This window comes from Echiichthys vipera, assembly GCF_963691815.1.
Source record: "Echiichthys vipera genome assembly, chromosome: X".
NCBI classification, from domain to species: domain Eukaryota; kingdom Metazoa; phylum Chordata; class Actinopteri; order Perciformes; family Trachinidae; genus Echiichthys; species Echiichthys vipera.
The window spans coordinates 26,095,168-26,106,859 of NC_139825.1; the positions used below are offsets into that span (position 1 = coordinate 26,095,168).

The following is an 11,692-nucleotide window of genomic DNA, read 5'->3' on the forward strand; positions in this document are numbered from 1 at the left end:
TCAGACCACCTCTACTGTATAAAATACAATGACTATGGATATATACCTCATGCAACCCCACTTAAAAATCCCAAATATTGTCCAGTTAAGTCATATGTTGATGTGCCTGAATCAGACACCTAAACGCCGACAGGAACAACTAATAATTAGCTATAACTCGAGGCTCTGTGAGAATAGTGCTTTTATCATGACATGAATTCATAACGTTTGTCACGTTAGTCAGTTAACTTCTCATTAACATTGTCTAAAGCCAACCATAAAATCCATTCAATCCCATCAGTAAGGGCCATTACACCGGGGAAGTGATAAAGTTGTGTACCAGTCTTACATGTTACTAAGTAATTAAGTAATATTCATGTTGTTCGTCAGTCTGACATGCAAGTCTTATATAGGAATGTTAAACCTGTTGTGTTGCAGTCCTTTAAAGTGTTAAGAGAATGTGTCATATTAAATGTGCATAGACAGAGATACATGAATGTCCGTCTTTGTCATAGTGAAAAAGACAGTTCTGTTGTGTCAATGAGAAGAGTAGTGACTTTGTTCTGTCTGCGTCTTGATTGACGTGTGCTCGCATTGTGTTTTAAAGACTTTTCCAATGTTATGTTTACTTGTTTGGCCCAATGTGTGTGAGACCTGCGGGCTCTGTACACATCATTAATACAGGTCTTTGATTTTAAAGCCAACGGAGACTCCTCAGGTGGATGAGCAGGGGGTAAGATGCTCCGCCCCCCTTCCCCATTCCCACCCCCCTTCAGGGCCATGCCATGTTTAGATCTGCATTTCTTTGTTTGGTATTTTTTTCTGTTATCCTTCTATGATCTATAGCCCATTGTTTGATTTCATTTATTTTCTCATGGTATGTTACCATTCTCTTTATTGTTTCCATTTTGTTCTCGCATTTGTTTTGTTTGTTAATTTGCCTGTATCTTTTAGCTACTAGCTTTTCTATTTCCTAAATGTTTGGAGTTATTTCTAAGGAGAGTGTGTCACTCAAACGTGACGCTGCGTGTCCTGTTTAGTGGGAGCGGTTTTGTTGCCGCTCTTCACGTTTGTGCTGTTGACACTGCTACATGGGCCACCATTCTTGCGTGTGGTATCGACCCATGGATGACCCCTGGGATCAGGTCACCAAGGTCTGACCTGCGAACCTCCTGACCGACCCATTAGGGTCGGCCCTACTGTGACTCTGCATGCAGTGACACTGGACTGAGGGGGCCATGCTTGTGCAGATGTGTCCTGTCAAGTATGGCAAGGTTTTCTCCAGCATGCTTGCCTCCTTGCTTCCTTCCTCCCCTGTAGGTCTGTACAGTGACAGGGCTCCTGACAGTGCTTTGGACGCAGACTGACAGAAACATATCAGCTGCAGCTGCACTGCTTTAGAGACTCTACTTTATTATGATTTAACCAGATACTGTCTAAAACTTGCAGTCTTGCGCATGCTGTATAGAACAACTGCACTTTAAACATGTCTATCTCCACCACATCAGATGGATGGAATCAATGGAAAGCAAGGTCTGCTGTAAACATGCAGTTTTGCCCGTAAAGATGCAGTGCTGCTTTCTCAGCCCATATGTATCTGACTCTGGGGTCTCAGTTCAGACCTCATCATCCCGTAAAGCGCAGCCAGGTGCTCTGTGTCTGCTATTTGCACTGTTGTTCTTATGTCCTCTGACTCCAAACTGTTTCTCTACAGAACACGGAGGACAGCGCTCGCATCTCCATCACCTTCTTTCGTCTGTTTCGAGTCATGCGACTGGTCAAGCTCCTCAGCAGAGGGGAAGGCATTCGCACCCTGCTTTGGACTTTCATCAAATCCTTCCAGGTGGGGCGCATTACGATCATATCATCGGTGGCTGAAGGAAATGTTTGTCACTCATATTAATCTATTTCTATTTTTCCCCCTCTCTTTTGCCTGAAGGCTCTGCCATATGTTGCTCTTCTGATAGCCATGCTGTTCTTCATCTACGCTGTCATTGGCATGCAGGTTGGTAACTTAATGTGACAGAAAACATTTCTCCTCTGTGTTACCCAACTTGGTAAGCTTGCAGTTGAATTCACATGCCAAATAATTCTGTTTCAGGTGTTCGGAAAGGTTGCCATGGTGGACGGCACACACATCAACAGAAACAACAACTTCCAGACCTTCCCCCAGGCTGTGCTCCTTCTCTTCAGGTGTGTAGGGTTTTCTGGGGGTCAGGGGGGTTCTTAGTTCTCTGGGTTGCTTAATTGAGTTATTGATCTGTGTCCATTATGGCTGTCTGTTCCACAAGGTGTGCCACTGGTGAGGCGTGGCAAGAGATCATGTTGGCCTGTATGCCAGGGAAACTGTGTGACCCAGAGTCCGACTACAACCCCGGGGAGGAGATGACATGTGGCAGTGGATTTGCAATAATTTACTTCATCACCTTCTACATGCTCTGCGCCTTCTTGGTATACACGAACATTAAACAGTGTTTGGCTTAGAATAGAATAGTCTTAATTGTCATTGTACGTGTACAAATAAATGAAATGCAGTTATTTCAGTTCAAAACATAATTAAAAGTGCAAAAGCAAAATAAATAAAGAGGAGCCTCTCAAAGTCACTTTAAAAATATATAAAAGAGGTAAAAACAAAAAACCCACGCATAACACACAAACAAGTACAAGTTATTTTACTACTGTAATTCCTACAGTTTAAGTATTATAATATGTAAAACCTTACTCTACACATTTGCTCATGTACAGGCCGATGCGACTCTACAAAAATTCCATAAATAACCCGATTCCCACTGATTAGAGAAAGTTTTAATATAAAACTGGCCATAACTCACAAATAATCTGTGCAATCTTTATAAAATCCTGTTAAGAGACAGAATCATAGTAGTTCCTTTCCAAAAAAAGTCATCAGTAATGGCTCAACAATGTACGTCAGTAGATTTAATTTTGTGGAATAGCATCTAACATTCACAATTCACAGCCCTTTCTAAACAGACTGATAGCCAGTATTCACGCTTTTATTTTGAAGTTTAGATTTATTTATTTTTTGTCTGAGTTGATATGATTTGTAGAAACATGTTAAAAATGCCCCACAATGCTAAGCAAATGTATGTAAAACATTTTTTTGTGCCCCTCTAGATTATCAATTTGTTTGTTGCTGTCATCATGGACAACTTTGACTATCTAACACGTGATTGGTCCATTCTTGGTCCACACCACCTCGATGAATTCAAGAGAATTTGGTCAGAATACGACCCAGAGGCTAAGTATGTGCTTTATACATCAGAAAGTGTTTCACGTACATCTTTTGGTGAAGTCATTGGTTTCTGTCAGTAAGTACACTGATGTCTTATATCTATTTCTTTCTCATACAGGGGAAGAATTAAACATCTTGATGTTGTGACACTTCTTCGTCGTATCCAGCCTCCTCTTGGCTTCGGCAAACTGTGCCCTCACAGAGTCGCTTGCAAGGTCTCTTCTCCTCCCTATTTCGTCATTTCATTAACAAAATGTGCACAGAAACACTGATCATTAAGCTGACCTGTTCTACCATTTTAAGGCCTTTATGTGTTCTGTTCTTTCAGAGGCTGGTAGCCATGAACATGCCTCTGAACAGTGACGGGACCGTCATGTTTAATGCCACTTTGTTTGCACTGGTGCGCACTGCCCTGAAGATCAAAACAGAAGGTATGAGCCAGATATGAATCCCTTTACACTGGTCTGAGAAAAAGACAACTGCAGTGCTAAGAGAATGTGAATCTTGACTCCATAGTTTTTGACGCGGGTCTGCTGCGATGAAACTACTTTGCGTAGAAGATTAACTAGCCAACTAAAAGCGCAACATTGGATACATTGTCCCATGCATTCTTACTGTGTGTACCATGTTTCATGCAAGCTATATAACCGTGACAGCACGTTGAAAAATATTACTCATTACCACGGTTGGAATCGAAATAAAAAAGGAACATTGGCTACCAGCTACGGCATTAAATCGAAATTGAATGTTGCTGCTGCAAGGAATTGTGGGACGGTATTCCTTTCCTTTCGTAAAGTATGTTCCAGTGTATTCTAAACTAAAGGAGATAAGAAAGGAAACATTGAAGCACCTTTCATTAGCATTTAGAGAATACGATCTCTCTCATGTCTGCCACTTGGATACTTACAAATTATTTCACTCAGTTAAGAATCTTCCTGAGCACAGCCTAGGTTTCTCAGAGATGTTTGTTTCCCTGTGGTGCAGGTAATCTGGAGCAGGCCAATGAAGAGCTGCGAGCTGTCATCAAGAAAATCTGGAAGAGAACCAGCATGAAGCTGCTTGATCAAGTGGTGCCCCCTGCTGGTGGTTAGTGGAATCTGCGTCTGTTTGTCAATGAAATCCCACACACACACTCCGCCAGGTCCTTCTGTTATACTTTGATGCACAAACCAAGCTAAAGAAGCTCACACAAACATATCATATGCTGCCTACATGCTGTTTGCGTAAACTTACAGGAATCTCCAAACCGCTCTTTCATAGAGTCCTCAAATAAAAACTTTCTCACATGCATTAATTGTCACTGACAAGTAAAGCTGTGTTGTGGCATTTCTGCTCTGCTCATATTCTCCTGTTTGCCCCCTCAGCAGGGTGTTTCTTATCCATGTTTGTGTGTTTGAGCCACATTCCTGCCCCCAGATGCTGATGGAGGCCACTGTCTGCTGGTCTTCGGGCTTGCATGGCCTTATAGATTCCTGTGCGAGTGCATGTTCTGTCCTCCTCACTGATATCTCTCTTTCTTTTCTTGTTTATCTGTGTCTCTCTCTCCTTTCTCAATTTCTCTGACTCATTTAGTTGTTTTATTCTCTGTCCTTTTTCTCACCGCTTGAGCTTCCACAGCTTGATCTTCTCACACTTTTATATCTCTGTATGCAAAAAACTCTGAAGCACTTCAGAATATTCTGAAGCAGTTCTGTTTTAGGGTGGTGGCATGGAACTAGTGTTGCCTCTCTCCGATCTCTGTCCCCAGCGTGCTTGTTAAAAGTGATTCAGACCCCTGCTTCAGAATGATTCTCACACACTCTTCAAATAAATAAAATGGGACAAATGGACAAAATTACATGCAACAATATGCCCATACGCAGTTTTAAGTACAGTATTCATTAATTAGCGCAACAAAAAGGCATACATGAGCGCAAACAGATGAATTTATGAAATATACGGACATGTATGATGCATACTGTAGAGCCGCTTGCTTGCATGTGCTAAAGTAGTAAATTAAATAGCATTCTCTGACAGTTAAAAAAAAATATGAAAAAAATGTAAAGGGTAAATGAATGGCAGTTGTTTCAGATAAATGGTATTTAATTATTCAAAAGTCTCTATTTTGCAGCATGTATTTAACTGCTAAGTGACAATTAATTAGTATTTATTTTTATTATTATTATGATTATGCTGATTCAGTCTTCTTCATCTGTAACACATTAAGGAAGAAGCAACAAAGAATAGTTATAACCCACATCTTTAGTGGGTCATATTAATACAACTGAATCCATCTAATTTAAAATTAACCATGCATATAATGATCTCTTTTTTAAATAAAATATATCACCGAAAGCTGTTCAGATACACAAACACAGGCTTTGTGGGAAATATTTGCATTTCTGTTCTTTTTTGAACACAGAGAAGGATGTCATGTGCTGCACATTGAGGTACAGTATATACACCATTAAGATGGATGTATTTAATTGGGATATAAATCATTTTTAGTTAATTGGGAGTTGTGTGCACCCCAAAGGTGATGGACCCACAATTTTTTGAGGAGAATGGACGAGAGAGGAGAATAGTCTCTCCCTCTTCTCTCTCCCGGGTGCTGTGTGTGACCTGCTGACACAGGAAGCATTTGTGTGGTCTGTTCACTCAGATGATGAGGTAACCGTGGGGAAGTTCTATGCCACCTTCCTGATACAGGACTACTTTAGGAAATTCAAGAAACGTAAAGAGGAAGGCCTGGTGGGCGCTCACCCGACGCAGAACAACACGGCCATTGCTTTACAGGTGAGCTTCAAATCATTTGTGTATTACTTATGAGAGAGAGGAGAGAGATTGTTTGAAATTATGTGGATTTATGAGCATTGCAATTCTGTCGTGTCAAGTCTGTAAAATGTGTCTTTGTGCATTTCATTTGAATATCATCAAGTGTGCTAATGTTATGGTTTATGATCCAGCAGGACTTCATGATCTTGGTGTACAGTATGAATCTGTTACTGTGTTTCCAATGTGTGAATTTGTTATTTGCGTCTTTAAAATTCATAGAAGTTGATGTTAAGCGTGTGTCATCGTCTCCATCCATCATATCACGTGTTTTCCGTGCATCACAAGTCACTCCATCCACTCATGGAATTCACATTCAAAGCTTGTCTGCATTTCTGTTACCTTTTATAGTGTGATATATGGCTATAATACTACTCCCATATATCGTTGCCAGATGTTTGTGTGTATTGTGCTAATTTGGTTAAGTGCACCTACAAAGTAAAGGAAAAGGTAGAAAAGTAATTATTCACTCACTCCAGCATATGTGAGCCAAAGCACAGCTGGATGCTACACAAGACATTTAAACAGAGTAATCCTCACCGCAGGTTGCATTCAGGAGAGCACATTTGTCTGTCTGTGTGTTCTCATCTCTCACAGTCTGTCAGTACTGTAAATGTCAGGTGTTGCATATTCCAGCACAGGTGTGTGTGTGTGTGTGTGTGTGTGTGTGTGTGTGTGTGTGTGTGTGTGTGTGTGTGTGTGTGTGTGTGTGTGTGTGTGTGTGTGTGTGTGTGTGTGTGTGTGTGTGTGTGTGTGTGTGTGTGTGTGTGTGTGTGTATGTGTGTGTGTGTGTGTGTGTGTGCTCAGTATGTGTGATGTCAGATTTCTTACTGTGAGTTGCAAGATGAAGGTCCCCCCGCTGTAGCGTTTAGCCCTCTTATTGTCATGGTTACAGGCTGGCCTTCGCACGCTGCATGATATTGGGCCCGAAATTCGCCGAGCGATATCATGTGATCTGCAAGATGACGAGCTAGTAGACTTTATTCCAGAGGAAGACGAGGAAATTTATAGGGTAAACTGATTTAATTTTACATGACAGGAGAAATGTTTGTGGCAACATTTGGATATTTTGCTTGTTAAGTTGCTTATTGGTGTTTTCCATGGTAATGTACAAATAAAACAACGCTATTTAGAAATATAAATCAGCTAAATATGTATTAGATGTATTGTCTATAGATTACAGTGCTACAATATTTAGCTTTTTCTTTATTTGGTTTATTTAGGCCTCTTGTTTTTCCTCCATTTCAATTCCAACAATCTATAAACAGTGCATTCATTTTGCTCACGCCATGTGCCATGAAACCAGCTTCTGAAATTCTTTTTGCTCATACAACTTCTGAAAAGAAAAATCAGCCCTGAGACTTAACATCAATAGCATATTTTTGTTCTGCTGCTTTTGTAAGAAGTAGAAGCTCTGTTGGTTTTACTTTGAGCGTTCCTTCACAGCGTAACGGTGGACTCTTCGGTAACCACCTCATGAACGGTGGTCATCGACGATCCAACGGCCACCAGACCAACGCCACGCAGCGACCCCTGCAGGTACAGCCTCCGCCTCACTACGCCCACATGGAGCAGCCGGTGGGACGTCTCTCTCGAGCCAATGCCATGTCCCACCCCAACCACCATCACCACCACCGCCACCACCACCGCCACCACAACTCCTACGGCAAGTCTCCCAAATCAACCAACATCAACCTCAACAACGCCAACGTGTCCAGTCTTCCCAACGGCGGACACCATCGTTACTACGAACATGCACCTCCCAATGGCTACCCAGGTCTTCACAGCTCTTACTATGACTACGACAAGCCCCGGACACCCCAGGGTCAAAGGTATCCGCACACTGATCATCAGCCTTTGATCTGCTGCAGAATGAATTCACACAATAGATGTAGAGTCAGATCAGTCAGCTGCGTCTGTCTCTGGTCACATTTTGTTTGGTGGTGTGTCCTTATTCCTGAACTTGCCAAATGTCGAAATTCTAAAGATTTAAAAAAAAGTTTTTGAAATCTAGTTCCACTGTTCACCTAAGACGCTTTCATGTAGCTATCTGACTGAAGGAATTTTAAAAGCGCTCGCTGCAAACGAGAAGGACTTTATTTGTTGCATAAGTATTTTTTTTTCCCACAGGCTTCTTATCAATCCCTCCCTTTTCACAAACCTTTATTGTACTGTAAACCCTTCATTCCATAATGGATCACAACCTACTCTCAGACTGACAGTTAATTCCAGAAGTGATCAATAGTGTACTTATCTCCTGATTTCCCATGCTCTGTTTAGTCAGCCTCTCCAGTATTGGGCCTGTTTTTTCTTTAGTACCCAATACGTTTGGGGGACAATTTCATTGCTGCCCATTTACGAAAGAGAAATGATTTTTAGTTTCTTTCTTATCTAAAGAATAGCAAATGGAATTGTCAACCAAAACTGGAGTCTACATCCGCCATCACGCTCTCTCCTCCTCATACATATATATAAGGATGCTGTATATGTTTCATATACTGTATGATATATATGGCATGCTTTCTCTGCCCTTTTCGCTGTGTTCTCTCCTCCCTTTCTCCTTCCTAACCAAAATGCTTTCTCTCAACCATCCCTCTGCTGTCTCGGACAGAAGGCGCTACTATGAGACCTATGTTAGGTATGTTGCTTTTCTAGGTTTGGCTCCAGCAGTATGTCTCGACAGCAAAAGAAGGACTAGGTTTTTTTTGTTTATTTGTTTCATTTTGACTTGGTTTTGGATCGGAGAATGGTTGCATCCTTGCTAACCCAGTGTGATGTGCTATATGCTGGCTGGTCATGTGTCTGGTTGTCATCTGCCTCTGTTATGACGCCGTTGTGTCCATGCTTTAAATAACATCAATAATGTTGGTCATCATAGAGCAGCCCTGGTGTATGCATGTGTTAAAAGTGACATGCTTGCTTTGAAGAAGGACCCAGATGCAGAAAACCAGGAGGTGTATGAGAATGCTGCTGTTTTGTTTTAAAAAAGAGAAGAAATCCGTATTTTAATTGGTCTAACAAAGGACCTTAAAGTGGATGGGATGATTAGATGACAGAACTTCTGCCTATTGTCCTGGTTTGGCTGTGGTTATTATATTTGGGGTGGTCAGTTGCATTGCTGCCTCCTGGAGGCTTGCGTCTGCATGGCAGTGCATGGCCATATTCCAGTTACTTCCATGAACAGCAGCAGTACGCACACTCTGACCCTTGTGCACTGACCTCTCATCAGGTCCCACGGAGTTGATGGACACCACCCCACCATCCGCAGGGAGGAGGAGTTTGATGAAGACAGATTCTCTGGGGAGTATTACAGCGGGGAGGAGTTTTATGAAGACGACAGCATGCTGTCAGGGGACAGGTATTAACTCTCTCTGACAAATGTAGCGTGCATGTACCCTGCTCAGAATAGGACACTGCTGTTCAACATGCTCTTTATTCTTTGTTTTTTAGGTATCAGAACAGCGACACAGAGTATGAGACTCCCAAAGGTTACCATCACCCTGACAGTTACTATGACGATGACGAGCAGCCTCTCTACCACGACTCACGGAGGTCACCAAAGAGACGGTTGCTTCCTGCCACACCTCAAGGTATCTTAACCTATTGTAGCCTGCTTACTTTATACATGTCTACATACGTTTTTCTCAATTAATACATTCTATACATTTTAAATAAACTAAAACACAAACCTATCTTGCCGCAGAATGAAGTATAAACCTCATGTATACAGATGATGATTAAAAATATTCAAATGTAAAATGTGAATTTAGCTTTGCTGGTATCTGTGTGTCATCCTCAGTATAACTTCTGCGATGTTGTCAAGATGGCTGATGGTGCATTAATTTCCCATACGAAGACAATTAGGCTGTAGGCTAGCTATAAAACTGTAGACCGTTACATATGCAGCTCTGGATAAGTCATAAAACAGCTTTCTGTCACTCTGCTTCATGCACTCATACCAATACATTTAACACTCACTGTATGATTTACCCACTCACCCAGTTTCATATTCCTTGAGTGTTTGCATGCTGTCAAAGCTTCCTGCATGAGGTCACTCACTGGTCCACTCCTGACTTGTTCAGGTCACAGGAGGCCATCCTTCAACTTTGAGTGTCTGCGCAGACAAAGTAGCCAGGACGAGCTTCCACATCAGCGTACTGCTCTACCACTGCACCTTATGCAGCACCAGGTAACACAGGCACATGTCTCACATGCACTGTTTGCAATACTCACTCACATTGTTTTGAATGCTGCGTGATCTTATGGATGTTTGGAATAAATTATTTTCATCAGTCTCTAAATTAAATTATCTAAAAAAAAAATTACTAGAACAAGGTACATTTTGCACGCATGCTGCTGGAGCAGCAGTGGTAGTACAACTTGATTGTGCTATTCCTGCCTGTTTTGTGGCTGAATATGAAGTATGAAGATGGCTGAGTATCAAATGCCTCTCCTGAACCATCAGGTTATGGCTGTAGCAGGCCTGGACTCCAGCAGAGCCCACCGCCTCTCTCCGACCCGCTCCACTCGCTCCTGGGCCACTCCCCCTGCCACACCAGCCAGCAAAGACCAGTCACCATACTATACCCCTCTCATCCGTGTGGACCACCCACACAGGGAGAGTGCTGCTAGCAGCCAAGTGTCTGTGCGCAAGAGCTCCTGGTACACAGATGACCCAGAGTTCTCCCAGAGGATGTACTCACCTGTCCACCTGCAGGTGCCACCTGAGTACCACAACCAGTACCACCAGAAGAGAGGCAGCGCCACCAGCCTTGTGGAAGCGGTGAGTTTTAGGCTTGGAAGGGATGTAGGAAGAGGAGAGGTCTGCACGACAAAATAATTTGATCTCACATGCACATGTATAGATTTATGTTTTTTTGAATGTTTTTTTCAAGTAAAACGAGATTACAAAAAGTACACAGTAACATATTTCTCTCTCTCATTCTGTCGAGCAGGTTTTGATATCAGAAGGGCTTGGGAGATACGCTAAGGATCCCAAGTTTGTCGCCGCCACAAAGCACGAGATAGCAGATGCATGTGAGATGACAATAGATGAGATGGAAAGCGCAGCCAGCCACCTGCTGAACGGAGGGATGGCCCCGAGCATCAACGGGGTCAACGTGTTCCCCATTCTGACTCCAAGGGACTATGAACTACAGGACACTGCAGCCAGCTACAGTGACGAGGAGCCTGAGACAGAACCGAGAGCTCCTTATGAGGAGGACCTGGCAGACGAGATGATCTGCATCACAACCTTATAGCAGTGGCTGGAGAAATCTGCAGCTTAGGACATTGTTGGACTACAATCAGTGAAAATTTAAAAAAGGAAAATGCATCTGTTGGCTCTGACCAAAAGAAGTGCCTTTTACATTGAAGAGATAAGGCATATAGAAGAGAGACACATTAGTCCCTTTCATTTAATTGTTCTCCACCTGCCGGCAAAGGAGACAGAGCCAGATACCATCCCTGCTGAGCAGAGGGACTGACTGCACCCTCTTGTCAAAGGCCTTGAACTGGAAGTGACGTACAAGTTCAGCCTGCAGCCAATTAGAGATGAGGACGTTGAGGCAAGTGAAAGACCAGTTGGCAAAGGTGTGAGATACTCTAGGGTGGGTTCTCTAAGGGTGATGACAATCAGATGTACGATGT

The 11,692-nt window shown here is 42.5% G+C and overlaps 1 protein-coding gene across 1 annotated transcript in view; it reads left to right on the forward strand.

Moving 5' to 3' along the window:
* cacna1da (calcium channel, voltage-dependent, L type, alpha 1D subunit, a) overlaps positions 1-11,304 on the forward strand; it is a gene marked incomplete at both ends in the record, with an annotated part of 66,152 nt that extends 54,848 nt beyond the window's left edge. Inside the window, 18 exons of the mRNA XM_083938888.1 lie at positions 680-712; positions 1,694-1,822; positions 1,919-1,984; positions 2,081-2,172; positions 2,271-2,430; positions 3,115-3,242; positions 3,351-3,447; positions 3,561-3,663; positions 4,217-4,318; positions 5,874-6,007; positions 6,939-7,055; positions 7,490-7,875; positions 8,655-8,681; positions 9,273-9,401; positions 9,494-9,633; positions 10,126-10,232; positions 10,509-10,826; positions 10,999-11,304. Coding sequence (XP_083795014.1) covers positions 680-712; positions 1,694-1,822; positions 1,919-1,984; positions 2,081-2,172; positions 2,271-2,430; positions 3,115-3,242; positions 3,351-3,447; positions 3,561-3,663; positions 4,217-4,318; positions 5,874-6,007; positions 6,939-7,055; positions 7,490-7,875; positions 8,655-8,681; positions 9,273-9,401; positions 9,494-9,633; positions 10,126-10,232; positions 10,509-10,826; positions 10,999-11,304 — 2,574 coding nt within the window. The remainder of the gene's footprint in view (positions 1-679; positions 713-1,693; positions 1,823-1,918; positions 1,985-2,080; positions 2,173-2,270; positions 2,431-3,114; positions 3,243-3,350; positions 3,448-3,560; positions 3,664-4,216; positions 4,319-5,873; positions 6,008-6,938; positions 7,056-7,489; positions 7,876-8,654; positions 8,682-9,272; positions 9,402-9,493; positions 9,634-10,125; positions 10,233-10,508; positions 10,827-10,998) is intronic.
* Positions 11,305-11,692: the final 388 nt, after the last annotated feature.